The sequence below is a fragment of the Kryptolebias marmoratus genome, linkage group LG13 (genome assembly GCF_001649575.2).
Source record: "Kryptolebias marmoratus isolate JLee-2015 linkage group LG13, ASM164957v2, whole genome shotgun sequence".
NCBI classification, from domain to species: Eukaryota; Metazoa; Chordata; class Actinopteri; order Cyprinodontiformes; family Rivulidae; genus Kryptolebias; species Kryptolebias marmoratus.
Genome location: NC_051442.1, coordinates 1,548,736 through 1,576,562, shown reverse-complemented (window position 1 = coordinate 1,576,562; position 27,827 = coordinate 1,548,736). Strand labels below are relative to the sequence as shown.

The window sequence follows — 27,827 nt, the reverse complement described above, 5'->3', positions numbered from 1 at the left end:
GTCCGAGATGGTTTGAGTCATTCAGTCAACTGATCGTGACTCAGAGGAGCCCGAGCGCAGCGGCGAGCGGCGTGGGACAAAGGGACACGAAGGTAGAAGACGGAGCGGGGTCAGGGGGATGGAGAGAAGAAGAGAAGACGAACTTCAACGAGTGGGCGGGAGTGTGAGCTGCTGGCGTCCGGTCCAGGAGCGGCAACAGACAGACGAGCTCTTTGTTCTTCACTCAGACGTGTCTCACTCAGACACTTTGGTCTGATTTCACTGTTAAAAAATCTTAAAAACTACAACGAACTCGATTCATGACAGACGTGATTCATTAAAGGATGATTCTGTGAACATCGGCTGAGAATCACATGTTGGGCATGACTCTCAGCTACTACCACACCAAACTTTAGCTCAGTATCTGTAAATCTGACTGAGCTAAAGCATAACGGTCAGTTGGCTGTGGCGGCCATCTTGAACGGGGTTGAGTCCACACATTGAACGAGTTGCAGATTCGTAAATCCAGCGAGTTTCATGAGAACCCAGCCACGGGTTCGGCGTCGTCTCGGTTTGTTTTTGTCTTTTATTTTTAAACTACGGTAAATTCCCGGTCCCCCCCTCCCGGTTGGGTTCCTGCTCCCCTGCAGCGGATCACGGGTGGCCTGCTGAGCGTCTCCTCCGCTCGTCTCCGTCTCCCTTCATGATTTATGGAATCTGCAGCTGAGGATGGAGCGGTGAGACGGCAGGTCTGATCTGGACCTCGGCGAGTCTGTGAGAGAAAATACGAGTCTCAGGTTTATTAACTTCACCCTGACTTTGAGTTGCCGTGGTAACCGAGTAAAATGAAAGAAGGACACTCGATGACGCAGCGTTTTTTCAGGACTGAGTCACTGTTTTCACTCCATGAAGCTCAAACATGGAGCTGTTTTACCTACAAACCTTACGCAGGATTGGATTTGTTTTGGTTCTGAGATTAGATTTTAGAATCTCCAAAATAACCTGACCAGCCTGGGGTCAAAGGTCACGAGCTTTGACTTCACCAACCTGAGGTTTTAATGACCTCTCTGCTGGAGCCTTCCTGCAGCGTTTCAGACTGCACACATTAAAGGGACAGTTCAGATCTCTTAAAGTGGGGGTTATGAACAATGAATATCTTACCTGTTGTAGGTGGTGCTTTAACAGTTTAAAGAATGGACCGACGAGCTAACGGCTAGTTAGCATGCCGCCGGCTGAGGTTGTATAAACATGGGACACATGTGAAAAACATTCATGTGTTTTTTTTTTCTGCAAGGAAAAAAAATATGAACTTGAAGTGAAAATGTAGGTTTTTAAATGTAAAAATATGTAAATCAGTCAAAAGTTTTTTTGAGTTAGTGGTCCACATGAGAATGGGTTAATCTGTTTGTTTGTTTTGGCTGGGTGTGGTCTCGTTGTACACACCTGTTGGGAGTGTGGTTTAGTTGGACACATCTGTTGGGGTGTGTGGTCTAAGTGTACACACCTTTTGGGGGTGTGGTCTCATTGGACACACCTGTTGGGGGTGTGGTCTCATTGGACACACCTGTTGGGGGTGTGGTCTAATTTTACACATCTGTTGGGGGTGTGGTCTCATTGGACACACCTATTGGGGGTGTGTTCTAATTTTACACATCTGTTGGGGGTGTGGTCTCATTGGACACCCCTGTTGGGGGGTGTGGTCTAAGTGTACATACCTGTTGGGGGTGTGGTTTAAAGGCTCACCAGGTTAAAGTTTGCCACTTCTGCTGCTCCTGTTGAACACTGGGTGTTTCTGACGATAAAAGTGAAAATGAAAAGAGTAAAAAGTTTATTTATACTTGAAATATAAGAGTTTTCTTTTTCATCCCTTTTAATCACCATAAAAACAATCCTAACACATCAGTAAAAATGTATTTTTTTAGGTTAAAGGGCTCCAACTGGCAACAAAAGTGTCAGTTCAAATAAAAATATAATTCAAATATGAAACCAGGATCTAACTGAGTTGCAAAAACATTCAGCAACAATCATGAAAACATTAATTATTAACTTTTAAATTCAAGAATAAATGTTTTAACACTTCTGAAATGTGCACCAATTTCTAATTTCCATATAATATAAAAAATGACCAGAAAATGTAGTAAAATTTCCTCCTGATAATCTGTTTTTCCCCTCCTGATGGAGTGACTGTGTTTAATATATCTGGGTTGGTATTTTTTAGGGTTAATTTCCTTTTTTAAACAGGGTTTGTTAATTTTTTTAATTTAAATAATAAATACAGTTGCGGTGGTTTGAATTCGGTTGAAATCAGTGGGAAAATGTCTGAACGGCATCAGATTTGTCCCAGCGGAGTCGCCGTAGCTTCCTGTAGGAAAAACACGATGCAGGAAATCTGAGTTTTCACATCTTTTCCATCTTTTCTAATACGAACCCTGAAGAATATCCGTCCGTAAGTAAGAGTTAAAGTTATCACAACATGACTGAGTTTATTAATGACTTTGAAACGTTTGAATTTTTATGAAAACAAACACGATGCTAACCGCGTTAGCTTAGCATCTGTGCTAACTGTTGGTTTTTTGGCTCATATTGTTGTGCACCGTTTATTAGACATGCAAATATATACATTAGTGATGATTTAGGTAAAAAAAATAGGCATAACTTAATTTAAGATTATTCAGGATTATTTTTAGGTCGACAGATTTGAGGCTCTTATTGTGAAGGACTGAAGGAAGCTTTTCTGTTTTAGGAGTAATAAAGAGCTCAGTTGGATCAGTAATAAATATAAAAACAGTTCAGTTGGTTTAGTCTTAAAACACTTTTTAGACTTTTTTACTTAACATTTGGACTTTAATCTTGAAAGTCAGAAACGATAAAAATATATTTTCTACTTCAGGTTATTTTTTTCTTGAGTGACCCTAAAAACAGGCTTACGTTTCAAACAAATGAATTAAATAGAAACAGTTTTAAAATAACTTTCAGATCATTTATCTGGGTTAGAAACGAGGATTACAGCGTTTTAAAATAAAAACATCAGTGTGAAAAGTTGTTTTCCATCATTATTTCTACATATTTCAGAGATTCACCTTTAAACTTCTTTTTTCAGTGTCAGAATGAAAATAATTGGTAATAAATCTTTATTGAGGCCACAGATTGAATTGTTACCACAGAAACAAACTGAAGATAAAGTAGGTTCTGACGGGTCAAATGGATTTTTGGATCACTGGTGCCTAAAAACATCAACTAACTCCTTCGTGGTTGAAAACTTCTTCTTCTCCAGCTTTAACCTTTGATGTCGTTTAGTTTCTGACCAGATCTTCCCCCTCGTGGGGGGACACGTCGACTCTTTAGTCCACATGTTTTGTAGATCTGGAGAAGGTTCTGTCGGGGGTTCCTGGGTTGGTTCTGAGGACTATCCGGTCCCTGTAGAACCAAAGCAGGAGCTGTGTCTGCGTCCTCGGCACAAAGTGAAGCTCGTTCTCGGTGAGGGTTGGACTCCACCAGGGACTCCACCCTTGTCTCCGGTCCTGTTTGTGGTGTTCATGGACAGGAGGTGCAGTCGTGGAGAGGAGGTCCGGTTTGGGAACCTCCGGGTCTCGTTTCTGCTTTTTGCAGATGATGTGGTTCTGTTGGCGACCTTCAGCGAGCTCTGGTACGGTTCAGGATGGGAGTCATGGTTCTCCTCCTCACCCCCGAGGAGTTCAGGTTTCTGGGAGTCTTGTTCCTGAGTGATGGTAGGATGAAACGGGAGATGGAGCGACGGATCGGAGCCTCGTCTGCAGGAATGAGGGTGTTGCTCCGGTCCATCTATGGTCTACCCCCCACCTCTGGTCATGAGGTTTGGATCAGGACTGAAAGAACCAGATCCTGGATCCAAGCGGCTGAAGAACCTTCCTCCATAGGGCGGCCGGGCTCAGCCTTAGAGATCAGGTGAGGAGCTGCTGCTCCTCCTCATCGAAAGGAGTCAGCTGAGGTGGTTCATTTGATCGGACGCCTCCCTTTGGAGGTTTTTTGAGTATGTCCCACTGGGAGGAGACCTCGGGGCAGAACCAGAACTCTGAAGAGATTCTGGATCCTCTCTGGTCTGGGAACACCCTGGGATCCTCCAGGAGGAGCTGGAGGAGGTCTGGGTTTCCCTTCTGGACCTGCTGCCTCCATGACCCCACCACAGATAGGAGGATGGATGGTTGGATGGATGGATGGGTGGAACTGTGGATGGATGCTTGGATGGATGGTTGGATGGTTGGATGGATGGATGAATGGATGGATGGAGGAGCTCTGATCAAACAGACATGAGAACAAATGTTTTACAGTTTTTTTCCATTTCTGACTTCTGTTTAATCTTCTGTAACAGTTGGGGCATAAAATACGCCGTCAGATATATTTTATATTTTGAAGTTTAATTTGCCGTCTGAAGATCCTGAAGGCCTCCAACTTGGCGTTTCATGACCCAGACTTCGAGAACCACCGGCATAAAGTTTGTTGCTGATCTGCTGTGGTTCATCAGGACTAAAAACATCTGTGATCGAAGGGAAAAGGCACGGTGTTGGTTGAAGCAATAATTGGTCCCCACGTGTTTTCAGTCACATCCTGAGACTGGAAAACTGCACGAGGAGCTGATTGTCTCAAGAAATCCATCAGAAAACAATAAAAATAAGATGATTATAAACAATCTGCAGAAGCAGACTTTATAAAAAAAACTAAATATTAGAGCTTAAAAACAGTCTTTGTTGGTCACAGCAGATGAAGTGGTCACAGTTCAGTGGTTTGCTCCGGGCGACACGGGGAAAAAGTTCAGCAGCCACTGCCGCGGTGCTCACAAGCAAGGCACTTTTACAGCTTGTTCCTGCGTTCAGTTTCTACATGAGTCAAAGCTAAAAGCATCCCTGAATAAGAAAAGAAAAGCAAAAACAATCTTTTTCCGAGTCCAAGCAGATATTTCACACTTTTAAATAACAATAAATTTTATGGCTAGATGCTGAAAATATACATTCGGACATTCCGAAAGACGACTACCTAAAAAATACAAATGTGCAAAAGTTGTAAACAGAGGAGATTGGTGTTCGGGCGCGAGGGCGTCACAGCTGTGTGGGTTCCTCGTCGCTGTCGCTGCAGTTCCCACAACAGTCCTGCAGGGGGAGATAGAGAGCACAGGGTCACTGACGGCAGCAGTGGATCAGTGGTCGGAGGTTCGTGTCCCTGAACGCCTCACTGCCTAAAGCACCGATTATTCAGGTTAGCTTTGCAGAGGTGGACGGGTCAATGAGGGCACAGGTTGTGTTGTGAAGAGCTTCGAGTGCTCTGATTGGCTAAAAAGGATCTTTATAAGACAGCCTGCTGACCTCAGAAAACACAAAAAGGGTTCAAACTCAGTCAGTTTTACAGATATTGACCTAAAACCTTACAGGAGCGTTTAAATTAAGGCTGTAACGATCCTAAAGATAACGCATTTGTTTAAAGCAGAAAAGTAGTAGAGGAAGCCCTTTTCCTAACAGGAAGTGGTATGTGCCGTATTCACTGGGGGAGTAGGACAGGAAGTTCAGCTTTGGTTGCTGGTAGACCGAAAATACCTCAAAATAGTGGCAAAGTTTTCCAGCTGCAGCTTGAATGCTGTGTGTCTGTCAGGAAAAAGCCCTGGGGTTACATTTACCGAGGAGGCGGAGCAAAAGGCAGCAGTGTTTGTTCAGAATACCCTCAGAGTTCAAGGATTTTAGGCTCATGAAAATAAAAATAAAACCAGCGTTTGTTCGGTTCTACCTGCCGGCCGAAGAGCCGCTGCAGCAGCCCCTGTTTGGGCGTCGGCGACGGCTGACCTCTCCAGTCCAGGTCGGGGGACACGGTGCCGGCCTCGTAAAACACGTTCAGCTCGGCGAAACACTCCGTCTCGATCATCTGAGGGAGGAGAGACAAAACCTGAAAACTCCCCGGCGAAGGAAGGCGGGCGACAGGCATCCCTTCGAACGGCGCGGCTCTCACCTCGTTCTGCCAGGGAATGGAGACGCAGCCCGTGGACACTTTACCGTAGAAAGACTCGTCCTTCGGGTCCAGCTCCACTCCTTTGACTGTGGAGAACTGCTCGATGTCCAACACGTCTTTACAGTAGACAGCCTGAGGCTGAAACGCACAAAAACACACAAAAAACTCCTTTAACGCCTTCACAGCTCAGCTGCACGGATGAGACAATAAACCAGCCGGAGGACGTCTGTTTTTATGTCTCTCTGCAGAACATAAACCTGTTTCCTGTCGGCCTCGGCGAGATCCTGATTCATCAGATTAATTAAGTCCACTTCCTGCAGGAGCAGCTCTGTTAGGCGTGTAATTAATCACACCTTTTTACAGTTCACGGTGAAATCTATTAAAACCCGTTCTGCTGCTGGTGAAGACTGAGGTTCCATCGTGACGAGGACGCAGCGAGTTGAAGGTTCGAGTTTCAGAAGCTGAACATGAAGAACAAACTGAAATTAAGGATGTCAGGACATAAGGATTGAACTTTGTGATCTTAAATGTGAAAACCTGACGGACGACGAAGAGAGAATTCGCAAAAAGATTTTCCAGAGAAAACAACGGGATTCAGTTTTCAGCGAGCTCTAAATCCCCGTTTGAGGCTTAGTTTTTAGTCTGCTTCTGTCTGCCTCTCTTTAGTCTGCAGTCAGGGAGTGACAGACACGGGTGTGTTGTTACCATGGTGAGCCTAATGAGCCACATTTAACATTTCCTTGGTTCCTTTTTCCCTTCCAAAGTCCCAAAGTCCCAAATCCCTGCTGGGCTTTAGACGGATGAATCGTCTGTTTTGTGTCGACACAAAACTGGTTCATTTCTTGGGTTTAGGAGCCATTTTGTACCTGAATGACTCACGATCAAGAGGCCCTGAAAATGATCTGGACTTAAATGGAGGAAAAAAAGACGAACTCCGGGAACGTCGGCCCGTCAGAAAAGGAGTTTAATGATCTCGTTACTCACGTCGGGGACGAAGGGCGGCTCCAGCATGCCGGCTCCCAGCCGTTTGAAATTTACGGAACGGAAGATGGGGTGACCTTTGACCTCGGAGGCTCCGCCCCCCTGGCACCCCAGCCGCTCTGTGGGATCTTTGGCCAGCAGCTGAGGAGTTAAAAACAGGAAACTGTCAGAATAAAGCTACGTTTAATAAATGTTAGAGGTTTGTTTGATCAAAAAGTGTTTTTTTAAATTTTCAGACTCAGGTTTTCTGATTTTGCTGGTACTTTTCGGGACGTATTTGACTCTGAAGTAAAAATATTTACAGTAAATGTTTCATGAAACTGATGTAAAGTCCAGCGGCAGCACCAACACCTCGACCCAAACTGGGAGCGGCCAACTCACCATTTTGCAGATGGACTTGGCGTCTTCGGAGAACTTGGCGGAGTATTCCTCCTCCACCTCCCGGACCAGCCGCTCCACCTCCTCCCTCTTGATCTTCTTCCTCCTCTGCTGGAAAGGCGACTGGCCCTCGATCATCTCGTACAGCAGGCAGCCCAGCGCCCACCAGTCAGGGCTGAAGGTGTAGCGCTCGTTCTGCACCACCTCCGGAGCTTCGGGACGAGACCAATCAGAGACAGATCAGAGACGGGTCAGAGACAGATCACAGACTTGAAACAGAAGGTCTTTCCTTTTTTCTGTCCTTGTTCCTGAATATTTTCAGGTCCTTCTTACGTTCAGTCCATGAAAAACACAAAATTATCACGGTTCAACAATAAAACGGCTCCTGAAAGATGACACACGTCTCAGGTCTTTAATTTAGCGTGGAACCGAAAACGTTCTTGTCCTGGTTCTGTCTTTAGACAACCCACAGAACGCAGCATCAGCTCTGCCTTTTCAGGTGACCACGATGAAACACAACGTCGCTCAGACCGCCGTCCTCTGACCGACGGCACATCATGGCTGACAGGGACCACAGCGGGCTCGAAAACAATCAGAGGAACTCGCCTCCTTCATAAAATCCAGATTTTTTTAAAGCAGCTCATTAGAAGCACTGGAATCGGCTGCATCTGTAGAAAACTCACAGATATCTCAGTTTAGTCGTCTTTAATCATCTGGCAGCCGAGTGAGATGTTGGTTTAGAGGGAGGACCTACAGCTCGGTTCTGGACGGATTGTGTTCAGACTACCAAACGTTCAGATCATCTCCAGAGGTGTGAGGACCCATGGAGTCCTGATTCAGACCATCCGTCTGTCCTCCACCTGTCCACCTCCTCCCTGACCCTGAAGATCAACATGCTGCCATGTTGACGACCTTCACTGAACCCGACCAGCTTTGGGTTGGACCCGAACCTTTTTAACGAGCGTGGAGACGATAAACTCGACGGTGACTGAAGGACCGACGGGTAAAAGCAGAAACTGAAAACCTTCAGACAATCGGATTACTCGAGTAAATGTACTCTGAGTACTCACCCATGTATCCCACGGTTCCCACCCGTCCTTTGATGGTTTCTTCCTCCGGGACGTAAACAGCCAGACCCAGGTCTGAGATCCTGATGTGACCTGAACACATGAACACATGAATCCTCGAACCCGGGTCCTCAGACGCTCTGATAACGGTTACAGGTGACTACATGATCGCCCTTCACGGGGACAGGTGCCTGATATGATTACAGTTTGTAACTCCCCTGGAGTCAGAGCGCCCCCTGGTGTTGAGTTGAATAAGTGAAGCAGGAAACGATGAAAACATGATTTATTTTGTCAGTTTGAACCTTATTTTAGTAAGAATTTAACTTTTTCTGTCTTTAAACAATAAAAGCGTTCTTTAAAGTCTTATTTGTGGCAGATTAATAGTTATATAAAAACAGAATAATTTAAAACAAACTCAAGTTTCAACCCTTTTATTAAAAAAAACAAACTTAAACCAGATTAAGACCGAAAGCTCTGGAACAAAAAGTGATAAATCTCAGGTAAAAAAGCTCCGTAGGGTTTCTGTTTTAGTCGTAAAAACTTCAGTCTGAAAATTTTTGTCTTTTTTTAAATTAATTTTAGTCAAACTGGTTTCATTAAAACCAACAAAGAGTTCCTGTTGGCAGGGTTTCCATAAATCTGTGAAAATATGAGAATATTTGAATTTTAAAGCGCCTGAGACTCACCGTGGTCGTCCAGCAGGATGTTCTCAGGCTTCAGGTCTCTGTTTGACAGGAGACAAAGGTCCTGAGTGACAGGCGCGACGGGAGCCAATCAGATTGCTCCGTCTGTATAGCAGCCTCACCTGTAGACGATCCGCTCTCGGTGCAGGTCCTCCAGGCCGCAGCAGATCTCGGCGGCGTAGAAAACCGCCCTGGTCTCGTCCAAACCCGCCTCACCCATGTGGTAGATGTGGAACTTCAGGTCGCCGCCGTTCATGAGGGTCAAGACGAGGCACAGCGTGTCCTTCGTCTCGTAGGCGTACGCCAGACTCACCTGGACGCAGAAGAGTCCCCGGATCAGTTTACAGCAGGACAAAAACACGTGGAAGAAGAGACGAACTCTGCAGCAAAGCACGGTGGTGGCAGCGTCATAACGTGGGCGTGAAGCTCCGCCTTCCATTAAAGATCCTATTGGTCCTTATTTTCCTAACCGGGCTGTAGAACATGTGGAACGTTCTCAGGAACCAGCTTCCAGGTTCTGCCCGCGAGGCCGACTCCTCCCAACAGAACCGGGACTCCACTGGTGTCAGCAGAACCCGGTTAAGGTTCTGGAACGGTCCACCTGAGGTTCTCTGGTTTGATTTAATCACTTTTAGAAACTAATCACTGGAGGAACTACAACGAATGAACCCAATTCAAGATGGCTGCCACAGCTAACGGCTGTCAGTTTTACAGATATTGAGCTGGTAGTAGCTGAGAGTCGTCAGATCTGTGCCTAAAAGGCTTGAAGGTGGCGGGCGATATGCATTTCCTGCTTGGAAGTGGTTTTATTCTGTGAATTAATGATAAACTCTTTTTAAATTCCAACTTTTAGGCAAACAGAACGGAGAAAATAACTCCAAAAACTGCTAACAAGCTAATTTTCGCATCAACGGTTTGTTTACTTTTATCATTTTTCTGTCTGCTCCTGCAGTTCCAGATCTCTGCCTCTGGGGGGCAGCATTTATCTTTACATTCGGAGGAAACACCTACAACAAATCTGCTGTTGACTTTCTCCAGGATCTGCTTCTCGTTCAGTGCCATGGACTCTCCTTTCCTCTTCTTTATCCTCTTCTTCTCCAGTTTTTTGCAAGCATACATCTTCCCCGTGGCTCGTACCTGACACGCACACACCTGAGGAAACAAACCCGTTAAATAAAGGCGGGAAGAAACAGGAGAAACGGCTGCACTGATGTGATTTAAAAGCCCGTTCGGATTCATCCTGTGGCCTGAAGCAGCTACTACTTCCTTCTGCTGTAAAAGAGAAGATTCATATTCTGATCTGTGACCTCGAGCTTCGAGTTTCAGGAAAACAAACAGATTCTGTTGAACTAAACGATATTAAAAGAATCCACTTCCTGTCGAGCTTCTTCCATTCATCTGCTTTCAGAGTCCAGATTTACCGAAGAAAAGCCACAATAACTGATCGGCATCAGGAGTGGACAACCAAGCAGCTTCACCCCGAAGGTCAGACCGTGCAGTGCTCAGAAACTCCACAGGCCTCAGCAGGCTAAAGGTCAAAGGTTAAAGCCTCTCCTCTCTAAAAACAACATGGCAGCTCGACTTGAAGGAACCAGAAGACTTCTGGAGCAGAACCAGAACCAGAGGACAGATGTTTACCCAGAATGCACTGCAGCTGTCAGCACGGCGGTGGAGGGCTGATGGTCTGGGCTGATTCTGGAGTCAGATGTGACAAACAGGACAATGATCCCAAACACAGCAGAACGGTCCAGAACCAGAACCAGAACCTCAGAGAGCTGAGCAGAAACCAACGTTGGAAAGAAAAGTGGGCCACAACTCCTCCACAACCATCAGAGACAAACGGCTCAAACCAACAATCGTAACCCTGACCCCGACTTCCTGTCAGCTCCCTCGTTATCTCATGACCCCGGCGCTCGTTCATTCAGGCCACGCCTCTCTGCTTATTACCCAACATGTTACACAGCCGGGCTGTTCCGAGCGGCCCGATGGGATTTAGACATCCCTGATGAAGTTCCTCTTTTCACCGAGGATTCGGTTTGAAGCTCGGCTGCAGTGTTCAGAGGTTTGGAGGCCTTTAAATATTTAAATTTGATATTTTTAGACCTGAGTTTAATTAATTTGGCTGAAGGAGGAACACGTGAGCAGAATCCTGATGGCGTCCGATCCAAAGGTCGCTGCAGTACCGTCTGAAAGTTCACAGAGACCCGACAAGCTTCCTCTGTTAGTCTACGGATCCTCAGGGAGACTCGCTCGGTTATGATGTGGGTCCAAGCCGCCCCCGCATGTCCCCCCCCCTGCAGGAGACGTTTCTGAGGAAGTCAAAGATGGCGTCTGAGAGTCTCGATCCCCGAAGCTCCGAGGATTCGTCTCGTTACGCTTGGAAAGAAAGAAAAGTCACGTTTTCAGCCCCCGAAGTGGCCGACCTTTGCTGAGCTTGGCTTCTGGCTGCCAGAAGGAAAACACGCTGATGAATAAAAAAAGACGCTTAAAGGTTTAAATGTCAGAGCAGAAGGAGCGAACAAACCCTGAGCTCTGAAGCTCTGAAGCTCCGACCCTTTAAAACCTGAAAAGTTGTGTTTTCAGCGCTCCTCTCGGTGGGGAAACCGTTTAACTTCCCTCCGAAAGAAGCAGAAAAGCTCTGATCTCACAGAAATCCTCAGCGAGGCGTCTGATTGGCTCTGACGGAGCTCTAAGATGAAGAAAACCTAACTTTCCACAGGAAGTATCTGTAGAACCGAAGGTTCTGGTTGGTTCCTGACCCCCCTGTTACCAGGGTAACTTGTCCCCCTGTCCCCTGTCCAACGACTGTTTGTCTTTTGGTTGCAGGTCGTCCCGTTGCCTGAGTTGGACTCCCGTCTGGGCCTGGCGACGCCCCCGACGCACCTCGTAGCTCCTCCCAGGACGGAGGTAGGTTCGACCTCCTAACTCGGGTTCGAGCGGCGGTCTCCCTGTGGAGCCTCGACCCGAGGTTAGCATCCGAACAATCGATGCTAAATGAACGTAGCTGTTGTCTTCCAACATGGCCGCTCAGGCTTGACGGTCTGATCTAAAAAGAGTTAAATCCTGTCTGACCTGTAAATATGAACCTCAGAGGAGGTTATTGTCCCTGAACGCCTCTAATCAACAGAAAAACAATCATTTAACTTTTTATTTAAACCTTAAATCAAAATCTGGCTCCTCTGGTCACAACTCAGATAAATAGTTTTTCCCACTCTTAGTTTTATTAATGATTTAAATATAGACACTGAAACCTAAATTCTCTGTCTTTGTGTCTTTAAAGTTAGAATCATGAAGAAATAAATAAACCAGAACCAGCAGAATTTATCTTTAGATAGATCTGAAATAAATGGGAACAAATAAATCAGTTTTAAGTTTCTGATTTAAGCTGCGAGACAATATTAATAAAAATTCAGAGTTTTCTGAGTGGAGTTTTGTGGAGTTTGAGATTTCTGCTTCTTGTGATGAGGAGTTAAATCTGCAGGTACTCACCACTCCAAAACCACCTTTTCCTAAGATGCGGTACTGCCGGAACGTGTTCTTCGTCACCGGCTGCCTGTTGGACGGAGAGACGGGATTAAAAAGAAAAATTCTGATGTTTTTCAATAAAAACAAACTGAACGATTTGAGCAGAATTCAGGTTCTGAACTTTAACAGCCGAGGAAAAGTTCTCCTTCTGTAAAGTTTCCAGTCGTCTAAAATGGGGACAGTCCCCGGGAATCTGGGACGTCTGATAAAATCTGGCTGCTTGGAAAAAAAATATAAACAAATAAAACTTTAAATAAACTTTCCTTGTAGTTTATTTGAGGTGGATGGAGTTGAAGCGATTGACTCTCAGCTACTACCTCAGCCCTGCATCTGTAACGCTGACAGAATGAAAGTGCAGCGGCGGCCATCTTTAACTGAGCCGAGTCCAGCAGTCATCTGTAGACGGTCGCCCAATGGGAGTTTTATTCAAATCTGTCCGGCGGCGTCTGAGATATTTTGCTGACGGACTCCAGAGTTTTTAACGTAAACCTGCCACCATGTGTTGTGCTTACGGCGTGGAAAGGGGAGGAGTCTCAGCTACGACTACTGACCTACAGCCGTTTCTGTTGGCTGAGGGCATTTCTTTAAAATCCGACCAGGTGTTTCCATCGTACAGGTCTGAAGGTCAGACGGACTCAAACGGAGCTCGTTAACGGTCCGCACCACAGATCCGGTCCCACCTGGGCCCATCAGTCCCGTCCCCGTCCCCCCTGTCCCTGTGGACCTCTTTAATTGTCCAGGTGGGTGAATTAATCGCTCTCAGGGGGCGCCTCGCTCGCTTGTTTTTAACGCCGGCGTCCCGACGCCTCCGCAGAAACAGAGCCGAGGCTCCCGGTTGGACCTGGACCTGTTGGGTCCGTGAAGCGGATCTCTGATTAAATCAGCAGAACGATGAAGTCGGTCGGAAAGCTGACCCAGTTTTCCCGTCCGGTCCGTCAGAGGTTTGACTTCAAACAGAAATCTGCTGCTCAGGAAAGACTGTCCCCCTTAGACATCAATGGGACATCAATGGGACACCAATGGGGACGGATGTAAAAAGCAGCCCAGCTCAGACATTCAGAGTTTAAACGGGTCACAGGAAGTTCTGATATCTGTAACGGTTTTCACACAATCACATTTAATTTGATGATTTTTGGATCAAGCCTGAGAGCGAACCTCTGCGAACACCCTCCTCTTCCTCCCAGTTTTTAGACTTCGTCTACAGTTTGTCCATCAAAACGAAGGTGTTTTTGTCCTCTTTCACCCGGCGTGTGTCTCACTGCTGTCGGACCGATGGTTGTCCTCTAACTCTCCCAGACGTCAGAGTGTCCACAGCCGGACCGTTATCTCTCAGCTCAAAACCAGAACTGAGAAATCTTTTCAGCTTTTATTAGACGTCTGCCTGCCTGTTTGTTGTTTGCTGCCCCCCTTCAAAAAAGGCGGGAATCACCACGGCAACCAGTGACTCTGCAAGTCACCACGGCAACCAGTGACTCTGCAAGTCACCACGGCAACCAGTGACTCTGCAAGTCACCACGGCAACCAGTGACTCTGCAAGTCACTGCTTTATTCCATCATGGCTCCATGAGTCCTGCAGTTGTTGTTTTTTTACGTTTCTCAGACTTTATAACTCGTGAAAACTAAAATAAGAAGGATTATAAATGTCTAAGACGACTCTGGGAGCGTTTGGAGAGAATTGACGCACAGATTTTTATGTTTTTGGAGGAAAGTGAAAACCCTGAAGATGTTCTCAGATGTTTTGGAAACCTTCTCTGGAATGACACAGACCTAAATGTGACCCGAGAAGCAAAAATAAAATAAAATAAAATCGAAGCTGGCTTGTTTCCAGGTGATAAATCACCGGATTCCAACAAACTACGGATCATTCTGAAGCTCCTGAGTCGGAGAATTTTAAAGTAATTTGTAATTTGTAATGACTCGTTTTGCCAGCAGGACTCCCACGGGTCGTTCTGTAGGAGCGAGCTGTGCCCACTCTTGCGGCCCCTTCCCATCAGAGCCGTCTTCACTAATAAATCTGATTTAATTCCATCGTTTTAGGTGTTTATTGCCTCCTTCTTACTGTCAGTAAAACATTTCCCATCTTAAAAACGTTTCAGCGACCACCTCGATAAATTCGGAGGAAAATCATCAAACGGCTCTGATTTCTGTTGGCTGGAATCCAACAGAAAAGTGAAACCGCTCGGTTGAGCAACTCCAGCCTGGCGTTTTGAAATGTGTCAGCGTGTTTTTGTTGCAACGCTGAGGAAGCCGTGAGGCAACTTTCTCCCCGAGCGAGCGAGCAGGCGAGCGTGTCGCCACTGGCAGCGCGGACGACCCGAGCGTTTACCTCTCCAGCCATTTCCACTGCAGGAAGCGGTTGAAGTACATGCTGTCGAGGTAGTCTGCGAAGGGCGCCACGCTCAGGTAGTCGTGGATCAATCTGTGGAAAAAACACAACATCTGCAGGTTAAAACAAGACTAATATTTCCCCATTACTTGAGCTGAAAGCTTGTGTCCCAATTTCCTGTGAGTCAGATGTAAAATATTAACTATTAACTAACTAAACTAGACCAGCTTGTCCTAAACTTTTCATTTTTTACCCACAAAATGTCCGACCCCAACTACCGCTGGTTAAAGTACGTAATTTTATTACGCTTCTGTCCTAAAACACCTTTTCTGTAAAGGTGTTACGGTCTTCGTTGTTTTTTTTTTCTTACGTGAAGGAACGAAAATGTTGTTGAACTCAGGATCAGACTCAAAGCTGCGTTGTACCCTAATGACCCTCAGGAGGGAGGGGAGGGAGATTGATCTGCATGTTAGTTCAGCTCTCAGAAACGGAACACCTCGTTTAAAAGCTTAAAACTCTCACTTTTTAACTTGAACTGAGAAAAACACTCATTATTTCTGAAAATACTCAGTACCCAGCAGCCTTTATTTGTTCTGTTGGGTTCAGCGAGAACCGGACCGACACCAGAACCTCGTATCAAGTCCTGAAATGGGGTCTGATTCCTGCAACTAGTAAATACTGTAAACATGGTTCATGTGAACCAGAAACCACAGACCTCTGAGTCGGGGAGAAGGTGAGAAAAATGATTAAACTACAGATAAAAACTAAAAGGTTTCAGGGTTTGTTGCTGGTTTGGTGGTAAAATGGTCCAGCTTGCCTCGGCCCGCGGTGGACTGCGTGAGCCGAACGAGGAAACGACTCAATGCGTCAACGTTAGTAGAAAATCAGGACATTGGTCCTCCGAGTTCAGGAATCTGACGGGAGCTTCGTCTCTGGTTTGACCGGACAGACTTCCGATCTGATTGTTCCTAATTACTGCGTCTTCATTTAAGTCTCATTCAGTAAAAGAAGAAATCCAACACCGAGCTGTTCCTGTGTGACTTGTGTGTTTCTTATTTAATGTTCCCCTGAAGACGTCGGCTGCTTCCTTTTTATCTGCTCTGAAAATAGAACCGGCAGCCTGGAGTGCTTCGGATCCTCCCAAACACAAAACCAGTCTTTATTCCTTGAAAAGGAGCTGGAGGAGACCGTAAACGAGCTCAGAGTTGTTGTAAAACTCAGATTTATGCAGCCATTTATTTTCAGTTGAGTCGAGGACGCAGCAGGTCCAGTCCTCCGTGTCCTCAGAGACTCTCCCAGGTAGTCCAGAGGGAGTTCTGGGTCTCCTCCCAACGGGACGGTCTCAGGAGGAGGCGTCCTAACCAGACAAATTCCCTCAGTTGTCTCCTTTCGACGAGGAGGAGCTCCTCACCCCAGCTGCTTGTATCCAGGATCTCGTTGTTTTGCTCGTGGTCCAGACCTTGTGGAGAAGAAACCCAGAGCTCCGCCTCTTCAGCGGCCCGTGGACCCGTCAACACGACCCGCAGATGCTTCAGATCCTCCGTTCCTTCAGGTCATCGCTCTGCCAGAACCAGAACTTAATCCGTTGTTTGTTTTTTCCTGAACGTTTCAAACAACAACCGGAACCAGAACCTCCTCGGTGGAGGAAACTAAAGGCTCACATGTAGGAGCAGAGAACAAAGGGGTCACCTGGGACCTTTGACCTTTGACCCCATGGACCTTGAAATCATCAGGCATCATCCCTTGACCTATGAGGTGTCCAGCTGCAGAGTTAGAGGCTGACCTTTAACCTTTGACCACCTAAATCTAATCCCTTGTTCCGTGTTTAGCAGAGCCTACTTGGTTGGAGGTAAAATCACATTAAATCCTGAAAACAGAGAAACTGAGAGCCATGTTGGATGACATCATCAAAGGTCCCCCCCCCCGGGTCTTACTTGGTACAGTCCTTGAAGAGCTCCTTGCAGGCTTCGTGCTGCAGCCTCTCTGCACACTGAGCCATCATGGCCTCCTCCACCTCCGCCACGTACTCCTCCGACTGCCACACACACAGAAACGGATCAGCGGTGGTGTCACCTGACTCACACCTGGCAGCAAACAGGTTTCAGACGCAGCGCCGTCATCGTCATCATCGGCGGCGGCTGCGGCGCGGCGCAGGTCCCGACAGGCCGGGAACCTCAGCCGGATCAACAAAACATACGTTCAGAGCTTTGAAATAAAATAAATTAGACCTAATTATCACCTGCTGCCGAAAGGCGAACAGCAGGAAGTGAAGAGGCAGCCTCCGTCTGTGTCTGTTAGCAAAATATCTCATGAAGCACTGGGCAGATTTGAATGAAACCTTCAGGAACGAATCACTGCGTGAACATCTACAACTAATTAACTGTTGGAGCCAGTCCAATTCAAGATGGCCACCACAGCCAATAAACTATAGAAATCACAAAGATGGCTACAGTTTTTTGTTGTGTTGTTTTTTTAAAGCGTCACATCAACATCAGCTCCCGTCTGCAAACAGAGAAGCTCTAAAAAGCTGATGGAAGCAGCCGCTCTACCTTTGGGTTGAGGTATTTACTGATGACTTCTTCACCGCAGTCCCTCCTCTTCTCGTCCGGAGTCACTTCGTACTCCGCCTGCAATGAAACCAACAACAGTCAGCACGCCGCGGCCCGAGCGTGGCGAGGGATATTTACGGTAAAACAACAACCTGAGAGTAAAACAGAGAGGAGAGCCGGAGGCCGACCAGCTGCTCGTTTAACTTTGATATTACAAACATCAGAAATTTGTTTTCCTGGCATTTGGAACAAGGCAGGTTGGGTCTTTAAAGAGTCCAAAATCAGCCGGTTTTGGAAGGACTGGGAGATCCAAGCATCCTCAGAGATCAGGTGAGGAGCTCTGAGCAGAGCCGCTGCTCCTCCTCATCGAAAGGAGTCAGCTGAGGTGGTTCATCTGATCAGGAGGTTTCTCAGGCATGTCCCACTGAGCAGAACCAGAACTCTCTGGATCCTCGAGGAGGAGCTGGAGGAGGTCTGGACCTGCTGCCTCCACGACCCGACCACAGATGAGCGGTAGAAGATGGACGGACGAGTTTTCAGAAAATCAGATGGAGACGTCAATTAGCCAAAACCAGGAAACCTGAAGGAAGTCGTCTCGTGAAATAGATTTGATATTGACTGGAGATTTGAAACAGATCATCTTTCTTCTTCTTCTCTTTGGTTGGCAGAAAACGACGCGGTGACACGCCCCCAACATCGACCAATCAGAAGCCTCGGCAGATAAATGGGACCTCTTGTCCAATCAGTGGTGGTGTTACAACAACGAGATGGCTCCGCCCACGGATCAAAAACAAACTCTGGGAGGAAGAAAATCACTGTTTGCATCGTTGTGCAGATCTGGGAAATGTTTACGAAATATTTTAGGTTAATTAACGAAAAGAAGCCGACAGAAATGAAGGTTTTATTCGTCGATTTTCGGCTACTTCTGATCCCCCTGAAAACACCAACAGGAGGGACTCTTATTATCCCCGATCTAATTTAATCTAATCCGAGGCGTCCAAAAGGCAGACTGAAGGTTTAGGATCCGAGTCGAAGCTGAACTTGAAGGAAAATCTGAGCGAGGCGTCTCTAAACGAAGACATGAGACGATGAGTCACGGTCCAACACTTCCTGTATTTCATTAAACTCCACTTCCTCGGCTCTTCTGAGTGCTTCACTGTTGGATTTGTGGGAAAATTAAACTTCCTGCAGGAGATCCAGGTTTTCCTCTCAGACGTTACGACGCATGTTTCCCAACAGCTCTGGGTTTATTTGTTCAGAATGATTATAATGATTCAAAGCCTGAAGAAAAAAAAAACGAATAAAACCTAAAAATTTATATTTTTAGGCAACAAGCTTTAAACACAACAAACATCTTTATCAGTTTGTCCACACAGACACCAGAATCTGTTAAGAAGTGGTGCTGAAGCTTCCAGAAGGTCTTTTAGCTTAACGAGGCCAATTAACTCATCATTAGTGATCGTGATTGACTGCAGCTGGTAGTTTCTCTTTGCCAGGGCGAGCTGGGCCGTCCAACACTCATCTGTCCCCCTCAGATGGAAGGAAACTGGTTCAGATGCTCGAGAACGACCCAGGAACCTGCCATGACCTGAGACACCTGTGTCCCTGTCCCACCAGTGTCCCTGTCCACAGTGAAGGACCAACAAGCTCCGCATCTAAAAGCCAAAACCTTAAACCTGCAGCTGTCCACATGGACAGGACAAACGTCTTCTGGAGGGAAGTCTGATGGTCAGACGAGACAAAGATTGAGCTGCTTGGACACAAAGTCAAGAAGGACGTTTTTAGGAGTCACAGTGAGGCTTTCAGACCTCAGAACCAGCTGTCAGGCATGGTGGTGGCAGCATCATGCTGCGGTACAAAGTGAGGAGGACTGCCTTCACGTTGTTCACCTTCACCTCAAGTCAAAGACCGTCCAGACTTCGTCCTGTTGGAACGTCCAACTGTGTCCCTGATCCCAAACACACAGCAGATCTGGCTCCTGATTGGACAAACCAACAAGCCTGGCTCCTGATTGGATAAATCAACAAACCTGGCTCCTGATTGGCTAACTCAGGCTGACATTAAGCGTCTGGATCCTGAAGCCTGGACCTAAATCTGATTAAAAACCGGATCTGTGCAGAAAACCAAGCGATTTAAATGAATTCCTCCAGAAGCCTGAGGACCAGGAGACACCTGCTGAGGGACGTCCAACCAGGTGTGTGGACAAATCTGAGCCTGGATGTCTTATTTGGGTTAGAGGAAATCCACAATAAAGTAAAAATAATGAAGCCGTCTGTTGTAAAATCATTCCTTCCTGGAAAAATAAACAAAAATAAAAATCATGACGAGCCTAAGATGACATCACGACACTCCTGCCTGTGATTGGACGGAAACTGTTTGTGTGTGGATTCAAAACCCAAAATACCATGAAGAGAAACAAACAACAATAAATAAAACAAAAAACAGGAGGTTTTAGTTCCTCTGCAGGTGATCCACTCCTCTTTCATCAAGTCCTAGTTTCCAAAAGTCGACTTCCTCCTCAACAACACAAGACAAGTCGGAACGCCGGGAGAGAAACTCAGGTTTGTCACACTAACCGTGTGTTTTGTTTTCTGACGGGGAAACTGAAACTAAAATCCTCCGTTCTCTGAAACACAAACGCACCTCAGCATTCCTGAGATCCCGCGCTGACATCAGATCTACTGAAACCGCGAAACAACAAAACGCCTCCTCCGGGCGACGAGGCACACTCCGCTCTTACCACGGCGTCCAGGAACTTGACGCAGCGCTTCAGCTCGGGTCGGGTCTCGCAGAACTGCCTGAAGAGGAGCCGGCCGATGGGCTGCCGTTCGCAGAGGCTGCTGTAGTCCTTCTCTGCAGAAACCAGAGGAGAAAGAGCCGAACGTCAGAGAAAAACGGCTCCTTCGTGTCGACCGGCTTCACCAAAACCACCAACGAAGAAGAAACATTTGACATCTTTAAGGAACACATCGTAATGTGGGACTAAAGAAAGTCCACGGAACACAAACGGGTCGTCATCGGGTTCTAAAATGATTCAAATCTGAAAAACCTCAACAGATTCTGCTGAGTCATTATTTATTCAACAAAAACAAAATGTTTCAGCTGTGGGTCCCGACCCAGCAGGTTGTACAACCTCCTCCAGCAGCAGAACTCTCAGTGGTTCCTGGTTGTGGAGGAGTTGTGGCCCACTCTTCTTTCCAGCGTTGCTTCAGGTCATTGGTTCCTGTTTGTCTCTCTCATGGTTGTGGAGGAGTTGTGGCCCACTCTTCTTTCCAGCGTTGCTTCAGCTCTCTGAGGTTCTGGTTCTAGACCGTTCTGCTGTGTTTGGGATCATTGTCCTGTTTGTCGGACAGATGGCCTCACATCTGACTCCAGAATCAGCCCAAACCATCAGCCCTCCACCACCGTGCTGACAGCTGGGATGTTTAGCCTTTATGTATTTATGGGCCAAAAACAACCAAATTACCTCCATAAATTAACAATTAGCTGCCCTGATTTTCATCAAACTGGTCAACTTCTAGTTTTAATCAACAGTTCTTCAGGCTTTTAACGTTTTTCTTTGGATTTTAATCTCCACACGTTCCCAAACGTGGTTTGGATGTTGAGGTTTTTTTACATTATTTGTTGCTTTCTTTGGTTTTTGTTGCACCTTTTGATCCCCGGCAGAATCAGTCAATGAGCCCTCTGTCTCCAAATATTCACGTTTTTGTAAGTGAACCTACAGGTGTATGCAAATACTATCAAATATCTATGTAAATGTTTTACACCATTCACTGTTGTACAGTTAGCTTCCTGCCTCACCACAGTGCTCCATACTTTCCATATCCAGTGGGTTTTACTCAGATTATTCTCATTAACCAGAGAGAAGAACGTGAATCTAAGTGACCAAGATGGAAACTAAGACACAAAACCAAAACATCTCTGACTTCTCGCGGTCCACAACTCAGTCTAACGCCGCCTGAAGAAGGTTGGTGCTGAAGCTCTGATGTGCAGATAAACGCTCCAACCAGCTGGAGAAAACAAAGTCTGTAGTGTTGAGCAAAAACAAGGAAACGGCTACATTTCATTACATTATCAAAGCATTACGCATGTAAACAGTGACGCTTATCCAATGAATGCCTTCTGTATTTATCGTTATATTTCCTGGATAAAATCTTTTTTTAATCCCACAGTTTTGTCTCACATCATCCCTTGAATTTCCTGATGTTAGATAGATTTTAGCGTAATTTTAACCAGAATTATTTGCCACCAAAATAACATTTATAACTCTGAATTTAACACTTTACGGCTGGTTAAAATCTTTAGTTTGTAAAGGTGCCAGAAAGAGTCGTAGAGTTCCCCAGGGTTGTGTGTTTGGACCAATCTTTTTCACTTTTCTTCCATTGGGATTTTTGTCTCTCAACTTGTCCCACAGCTTTGGAAAAAAACAAACAAACAAACAAAAAAGCCAAAGTGCGGTTCGGTTGGGAGTAATGTGCTTCATTGTATGACTGCAAGAAATGTCCCCATAGACAACAATGGGATTTAGGTTAAAAGAGTAAGAAAACGCAGCCGTCTTTGGAGCTCCGCAGCTCAGACATACTTCAAAATAACAACATCATTCAAAGTTTAAACGGGTCACAGGAAGTTGGACTTTACATAACTGAACCAGGGGTTTGAGAACTTTAAAGGTTTTCACTCAGTCACAGCTTAAGTTTGAGGATTTTTGGAGATTTTAACGCAGAATGTTCAACTTGTCTAATGAGGTCACACGAACTCTGAGCTGTCTAAACTTTTCAGAACAGTTGAAGGTATTTTTGTCTTCTTTGACCCAGAGTGAGTCTCACTGCTGTAGAGGTTCTGATTTTCGTTCATATCCCCACAGAGTGCTGGATGTGCGCCTCAACTCTCGTTGACTTCTGAGAATTCTCTCGTTTAAACTGGAAGTAAAAACTCCAGTGTAAAACACTGTAGACCCCCATTTTTCTAACGGCGACTCTCTGTCTCAGGCTTACTTTTCAGTCTGTGTTTCTGTCTACCTTAAGTGTTGCCCCTCCCCTTTCTGCTCCTCAGAGAAGGGGGGAATCGCCACGGCAACCAGTGACTTGGCAGATTCTGTGGCTTCAGTTTTACCCAGCAGGCTTTTCTTTCCTGTAGCTTCCATCATGGCCGCCCCCACAGATCCTGTAAACCTTCAGGCTTCCTGTCGGCTCTAACTGGACCTCTTCTGGTAAAAGGAACTAAGAGAGTCGGCAGAATTCAGTGTTTAAAGCCCCAAAAAACAAACAGAATAAGGTTTTAACCTGGAGTTCATAGATGCTTTTCAAATTAAGAGTCTAGCTTTGCCAGAATTTAGGTCATCTTAAAAGTAATCCCAAATTAGGATTAGGGTTTATAGAAGATAAATGTTGGAATGTGGGGCAACATTTCTTCAAAAACCTGATCCTGGACCAGCCAACGTTACCGGAGATGTCCCCGGTGCACCGAGCACCTTCCCCTCTTTGTCTTCATGCACTGATGTCATTATTTGCATGTCTTTATTTGTATATTTTCCCTGTAAGTGAGGCGTCGGAGCCGAATCCTTCTCCAAATGTTGCTAAAACAGATTTATCTTCTCTTATTTATCTTACCCAAAGTTTTAAGGGTTGTTTTTTGTCAAATGATGCTAAATAAGCAAAACTTTAATTGATTTAAAAAAAGGGAAACTCAGTATTTAGAAAACTCTAAATAGGAGATGACAAAAAGCTGATACTGGAAGAGAAGAGGCAGAATCACCCGAACATTTAAGGGATGTTGAACCAACCGAAAGTCATTTTAACAAATGTGTTTTAATTTAATTTTGTTTGTTTGCCATCTGTCCAGCTTTAAGACATAAACAACACCGAGGAAACAGGGATTTGCATCCAAGACTGATGCAAAGCAGCTGCAGACATTTTACTCACAAATGAACGGGATTCCGTCAGAACCAGGCAGATTGTTGAGAGAGGAAAAAAAAAGAAACTAATCTCCTGAACCTGTGACTCTGTGATCAGACAAAAGTGATCTTTTATGATCCGGCATCACAGACGGAGTTTCTCGTGGCTCAGAGTGGGGGAGGCCCGCTCGGTTTGTACACCGTTTGTTCCTGACAAACCGACAAATCTGTTCGTTTTTATCAAACGCAGCGCTGAGGTCTAAAACTTTATGAATGAATAAGCAAACACATGACAGAGATAAAACTTCTTTGTTTGGAACCTGACCGGCCCGACTTCGGTCCAAAATCCCCATAAACCCTCCACAACCTGTGGAACCTGTTCTAGAAGCAGAGTGGGCCAACAGCAGATTAAACCCTGTGGGTTAAGACCGGGATGAAGGGGGGCGAGTGAATACTTTTGGTTGTACAGTGAATATTTACTGAATATTCTAAATGTGACCCACGCTGAAAAAAAACGAGCCACAATCGTTTCTTCATCTCAGAACGAGCCGGTTTGAATCGATATTTGTTGATCTCGAGTGATTTCATCGGGAATCCCAGCCCTGCGTTTAAAAATTGGAATCCTCGAGCCTCACGATGACGCTGAGGATTATACGAAGGGATTTCCCGGTGGGGCTACAGCAGCCGGCAGAGAAAATAAAAGGATTATTTCTGAAAACTTTCATTTAAAGGGAAATCGGGACGATTTTTTTAGATCTTTCTGTTCCAGAGATCAACGGACGGTGATCTCAGTTTTTTGTTGCAGCCTGAGGTCGTTCTGAGCGTAACGTCAGGAAGTCTGACTGGAAGAGGCAGCCATTTCTTTCAAGGGTTTTCTTCAACGTTCGCCTCTAAAGCTGCGAAACCAAACTTCTGTAAATGTGTTTTTTTAAAGGTGCTCATCGAAGTCGTGAAATAAAACCAAATATTTTGGTCATGTGGATAATTAACGTTTCCTCAGCAGCAACGGGGGGAAACGTTTCACCACAAAGTTTTTGTTTTTTTTTCAGAAAGATTTTATTCAAATTTAGGGAAGTCGGCTCTGAATGAGTGACCCGTTCTCCCGCAGGCAGGAAGTCGAAGAGGCACGGGAACACGGGCGGTGAACTCCCGAGGGATTTAAATACGTTAAAGTCAACAGACGGGGGGAGATTTCAGCGGGAGGAGGACACGCAAACTGCTTCCTGTCGGCCTGAAACACGCCGTTCTCTTCGAAATGTCATCTCCTGGTTTCGTCACATGCCGCGGTCCTTCAGGCTGAGAGCAGCTTCTCTCTGTTGCCCAACAGCTTCCTGTTCCCGCGGCGAAGAAACGGCTCAGTCTTCGGAGGGGGGATAAGTTTCACTGGCAGGATTCAGGATTTAAACCCGACCCGTTGGCGAGCGTTTCCCCAGCTCCGGCTCCGTCCGCGTTAAAAAAGGACGTTTTCAGAAAGGACGATTTTTCAGAGTTTCAGATCAACTTCCTGCTTTAGCGGGCCTCAGACGGGCAGGAAGTCCTCGGCACGTGTGGCCGCCGTCTGCAGGAAACGAGCAGATCTGACTACGAAATGTTTACAGAAACGACCGCGATCCTTCGAGAAGTTTGAGTCTGCTTCATAAAACGAGCTCGAGTGACAATTATTTTAAATTCAGCTCGTCTGATGTTGAGACGTTTAAAAAAAATGTTTGGATCGATGTCCCTGAACATCTGAGACTATCTGTTAGCAACCTGAGGGATGACTCAGCTACTACCACACCAAACTTTAGCTCAATGATCAGTTGGCTGTAGCGGCCATCTTGAATTGGACTGACTCCAAAGGTTAATCAGTTTTAGAGGTCCTCCCTGAAGGTTTCATTAAACTCCTTCCAATGGTTCGTGAGATATTTTGCTAACAGACAAACGGGGTCGGTGGTTGGTGAGATGACTCTCAGCTACTACCACACCAAACTTTAGCTCAATGCCTGTGAAGGCGATGATCAGTTGGCTGTGGCGGCCATCTTGAATTGGACTGGTTTGTCAGATGTTATGGTTGCCTTCTGAGAGTTTCATTAAAATCCATCCAGTTTATAGATATTTTGCTAACAGACTCTGACTCTAAGTTTTAAACAGTCAGTTGGGGATGACTCTCAGCTACTACCACACCAAGTTATAGCTGAAAATCTGAAAAAGGGCAACTTAGATTCACTCGAATTTAACACGAATCATGAAAATCATTTCTTTTTGAAGCTGGTTTCTGTTTTTTTCCTTATTTAACCTGAAATAAACCTTAAAACCAACAAGTCCTCCTGATGAAATCTCCCCGTTTCGTTGCGTCGTGGTTCAGGTCAGAAAGTTTCCTGGTTCAGCAGCTGAAACATGTGACCCGAAGCGCCTGAAGCGTCTCCGGCTCGACCCGAGGTTTTCACACCGTCTCGAATCAAACGGAACAAATGTGTGTCTGTGGAAGAAGAGGAGGAAGGGGAGGCTGCTTCGGCTGCTTCGGCTGCAGATTAAATAAAAGCTCGTTAACGTTTCATGCTGGGGTCTTGTGACTTTTACTTTGAGTAACTTTGCCTTCAGGTGGAAGTTTTCCTCCAGTTCTGAGGAAAATTAAAAAAAGAGACTTTTTGGAGGAGAGAAGCTATAAAACAAACAATAAATTAATTCCTGTTAAAAGTGGGTAAAAAAAAGGAAAATTCGACTGATATTTACTAGCAGGGGAGAAACGAGACGTCAGGATCACTCTCAGCTACTACCACCAACATCTGCCTCCAGTTTAATGTTTCTGTTTCTACATTCAGTTCCAAAAACCTTCAACCCTGGTTGGGTTTAAACTAACCTACCTGGTTAAGTTAAACCAACCCACCTGGTTAAGCTAACCCACCTGGTTAAGTTAAACTAACCCGCCTGGTTAAATTAAACCAACCCGCCTGGTTAGGTTAAACTAACCCTGGTTGGGTTTAATCTAACCTAACTAGATGAGTTTAATCTAACCCACCTGGTTAAATTAAAATAACCCACCTGGTTAAGTTAAACTAACCCACCTGGTTAAGCTAATCTAACCCACCTGGTTAAGTTAAACTAACCCATCTGGTTAAGTTTAGCTGGTAAACCTCTGTCTTTAGAAACAAGAAAACACAGATTTGGTTCGGACTCGTTTAAAACCCGGAGACAGAAGTTCTTTTTGTCTCCGGGTTCTGGAACGCCGTCTCTCCCTCGCCTCGCCGCTCCTCCAGGCGAACGGCTTTTATCGCAGGTCGGAATCTTCCTCGGAACAATCGGGCCTGTGTCGGCTTAATACGACCAACAAATCGACACGAAAACAGCGGAAATAAACGCGTCCCATCATGCTGACATCACGTGTTGCTTCGGGTCGAACCACCGGATGAACTTTGACCTCTGGAGTGAAGCCAAAAAGTAAAAGCTGTTTCTGATATCGCCTCTTTTAAAAAGAAAGTAACTTTTCTGCAGGTTGGAAGACGAAAAGCAGCTTCTGCTTCTTCTTTCTGCAGAAGCCACAGTTTCCTCTGCGAAGAGCGATGAGTTTCAGCCTGGATGAGACGAACGTTCAGGAGCTTCTCACGGCTGAAATCTGTTTCTGGTGTTTAAAATTTTTGTTTTCTGGATTTAAAATCATCATATCTGAACTGAGAAGAGTTTGAATCAGTTTGAGACGCTGAAAACTAAACTGAGAAGGATTCAAAACACCCAAGACTGAACTGATATTGATCCAGATAAAGAAACCAGACAAAGAAAATAAAAACAGCTTCATTGTTGTTCTGGTTTCTAAAGCTGGAGCAAAACAAGCTGCTGCGTCATCGATTCCTAAAACCTCGTATTTCCTGTTTCCACAGATCCACCAAAACCTTTTTAAAGAATCTGTGTTAATGCAGACAGAACCTTCAGTTTGCTCTAAAATTAATAAATAAGGCTCATAAACCGAAGTCAACCCGACCTGGAGGGGAGGAGCCTGGTTGCCATGGAGACAGTCGGGTTTACCTGTGGTCTGTCGCAGCTCCTCGCACAAACTGATGTGTGGAAACTGAAGCATCTGCTTCCACTTCTTGCTCTTTCCTTTCCTGTTCCCGGCGCCTCCTGCAGAAAAAACAAAAATTGGTCAGAGAAGGAGACCGGACAGGAGAAGTTCTCCTCAGTTCTTCCAGGCGAAGCTCCGATCCAGAAAACTGGAGGATGTTGAGAGAAGTGGCGCCGGCGCCTAAACTCAGATGTTGGTAGGAGTTCAGATTCAGTCTGAGATGTGAAACCAGGCGTGAAGCTGAAGGTGACCCAGAAACTGAACCACAGACTTCACAGCAGCGAGCTCAGCTTTGATTCTGACAGCAGAAGAAGAAGTTTGAACTTCTAAACCGTTTGATTAAGAAGTGAACCGGGTTGGAGCTCTAAACCTGGTCCTGTTAGAGCTCTAAACCCAGTCCTGTTAGAGCTCTAAACCCAGTCCTGTTAGAGCTCTAAACC

General features: G+C 45.7%; 2 protein-coding genes and 1 long non-coding RNA gene across 6 annotated transcripts in view; 2 read left to right on the top strand and 1 right to left on the bottom strand.

Moving 5' to 3' along the window:
* The window catches only part of LOC119617599, a 41,149-nt gene extending 15,365 nt beyond the window's left edge, over nucleotides 1-25,784 (top strand). Inside the window, exons 3-4 of one of the 3 annotated variants that reach the window (XR_005233936.1) lie at nucleotides 11,885-11,965; nucleotides 25,696-25,784. This is a non-coding gene — a long non-coding RNA (uncharacterized LOC119617599). Of the gene's footprint in view, nucleotides 1-11,884; nucleotides 11,966-18,126; nucleotides 19,000-21,319; nucleotides 21,797-25,695 lie in introns of those variants that run through there. The other 2 variants (XR_005233935.1, XR_005233934.1) reach the window with 2 other exon arrangements.
* On the bottom strand, nucleotides 4,295-27,815 carry grk6 (G protein-coupled receptor kinase 6). 2 transcript variants are annotated; one of them, XM_017426855.3, is made up of 15 exons: nucleotides 27,351-27,812; nucleotides 20,199-20,311; nucleotides 17,459-17,536; nucleotides 16,844-16,944; nucleotides 14,910-15,002; nucleotides 12,548-12,611; nucleotides 10,070-10,210; nucleotides 9,181-9,371; nucleotides 9,062-9,099; nucleotides 8,379-8,468; nucleotides 7,312-7,520; nucleotides 6,934-7,071; nucleotides 5,950-6,087; nucleotides 5,731-5,865; nucleotides 4,295-5,102 (listed from the first exon to the last, which is right to left on the bottom strand). In XM_017426855.3, exons 1-15 carry the CDS (start codon nucleotides 27,400-27,402, stop codon nucleotides 5,052-5,054), a joined length of 1,632 nt encoding a protein of 543 aa, XP_017282344.1. In that variant the 5' UTR covers nucleotides 27,403-27,812; the 3' UTR covers nucleotides 4,295-5,051. The 2 variants fall into 2 exon arrangements, with proteins under 2 accessions (XP_017282344.1, XP_037834951.1); XM_037979023.1 differs by lacking the exon at nucleotides 10,070-10,210 and having other exon boundaries at nucleotides 27,351-27,815.
* The window catches only part of LOC108245650 (protein KIBRA), a 4,994-nt gene continuing 4,709 nt past the window's right edge, over nucleotides 27,543-27,827 (top strand). Inside the window, exon 1 of the mRNA XM_037979173.1 lies at nucleotides 27,543-27,583. Coding sequence (XP_037835101.1) covers nucleotides 27,543-27,583 — 41 coding nt within the window. The remainder of the gene's footprint in view (nucleotides 27,584-27,827) is intronic.

Excerpts from the sequence above, each read along its gene's own strand:
- grk6 (XM_017426855.3), bottom strand. The coding sequence starts at position 27,402 with ATGCTTCAGTTTCCACACATCAGTTTGTGCGAGGAGCTGCGACAGACC. Across the intron at positions 7,072-7,311 it reads CCAAGTCCATCTGCAAAATG|CTGCTGGCCAAAGATCCCAC; the intron begins GTGAGTTGGCCG and ends TTAACTCCTCAG. Across the intron at positions 5,866-5,949 it reads CCATTCCCTGGCAGAACGAG|ATGATCGAGACGGAGTGTTT; the intron begins GTGAGAGCCGCG and ends CTCCTCCCTCAG.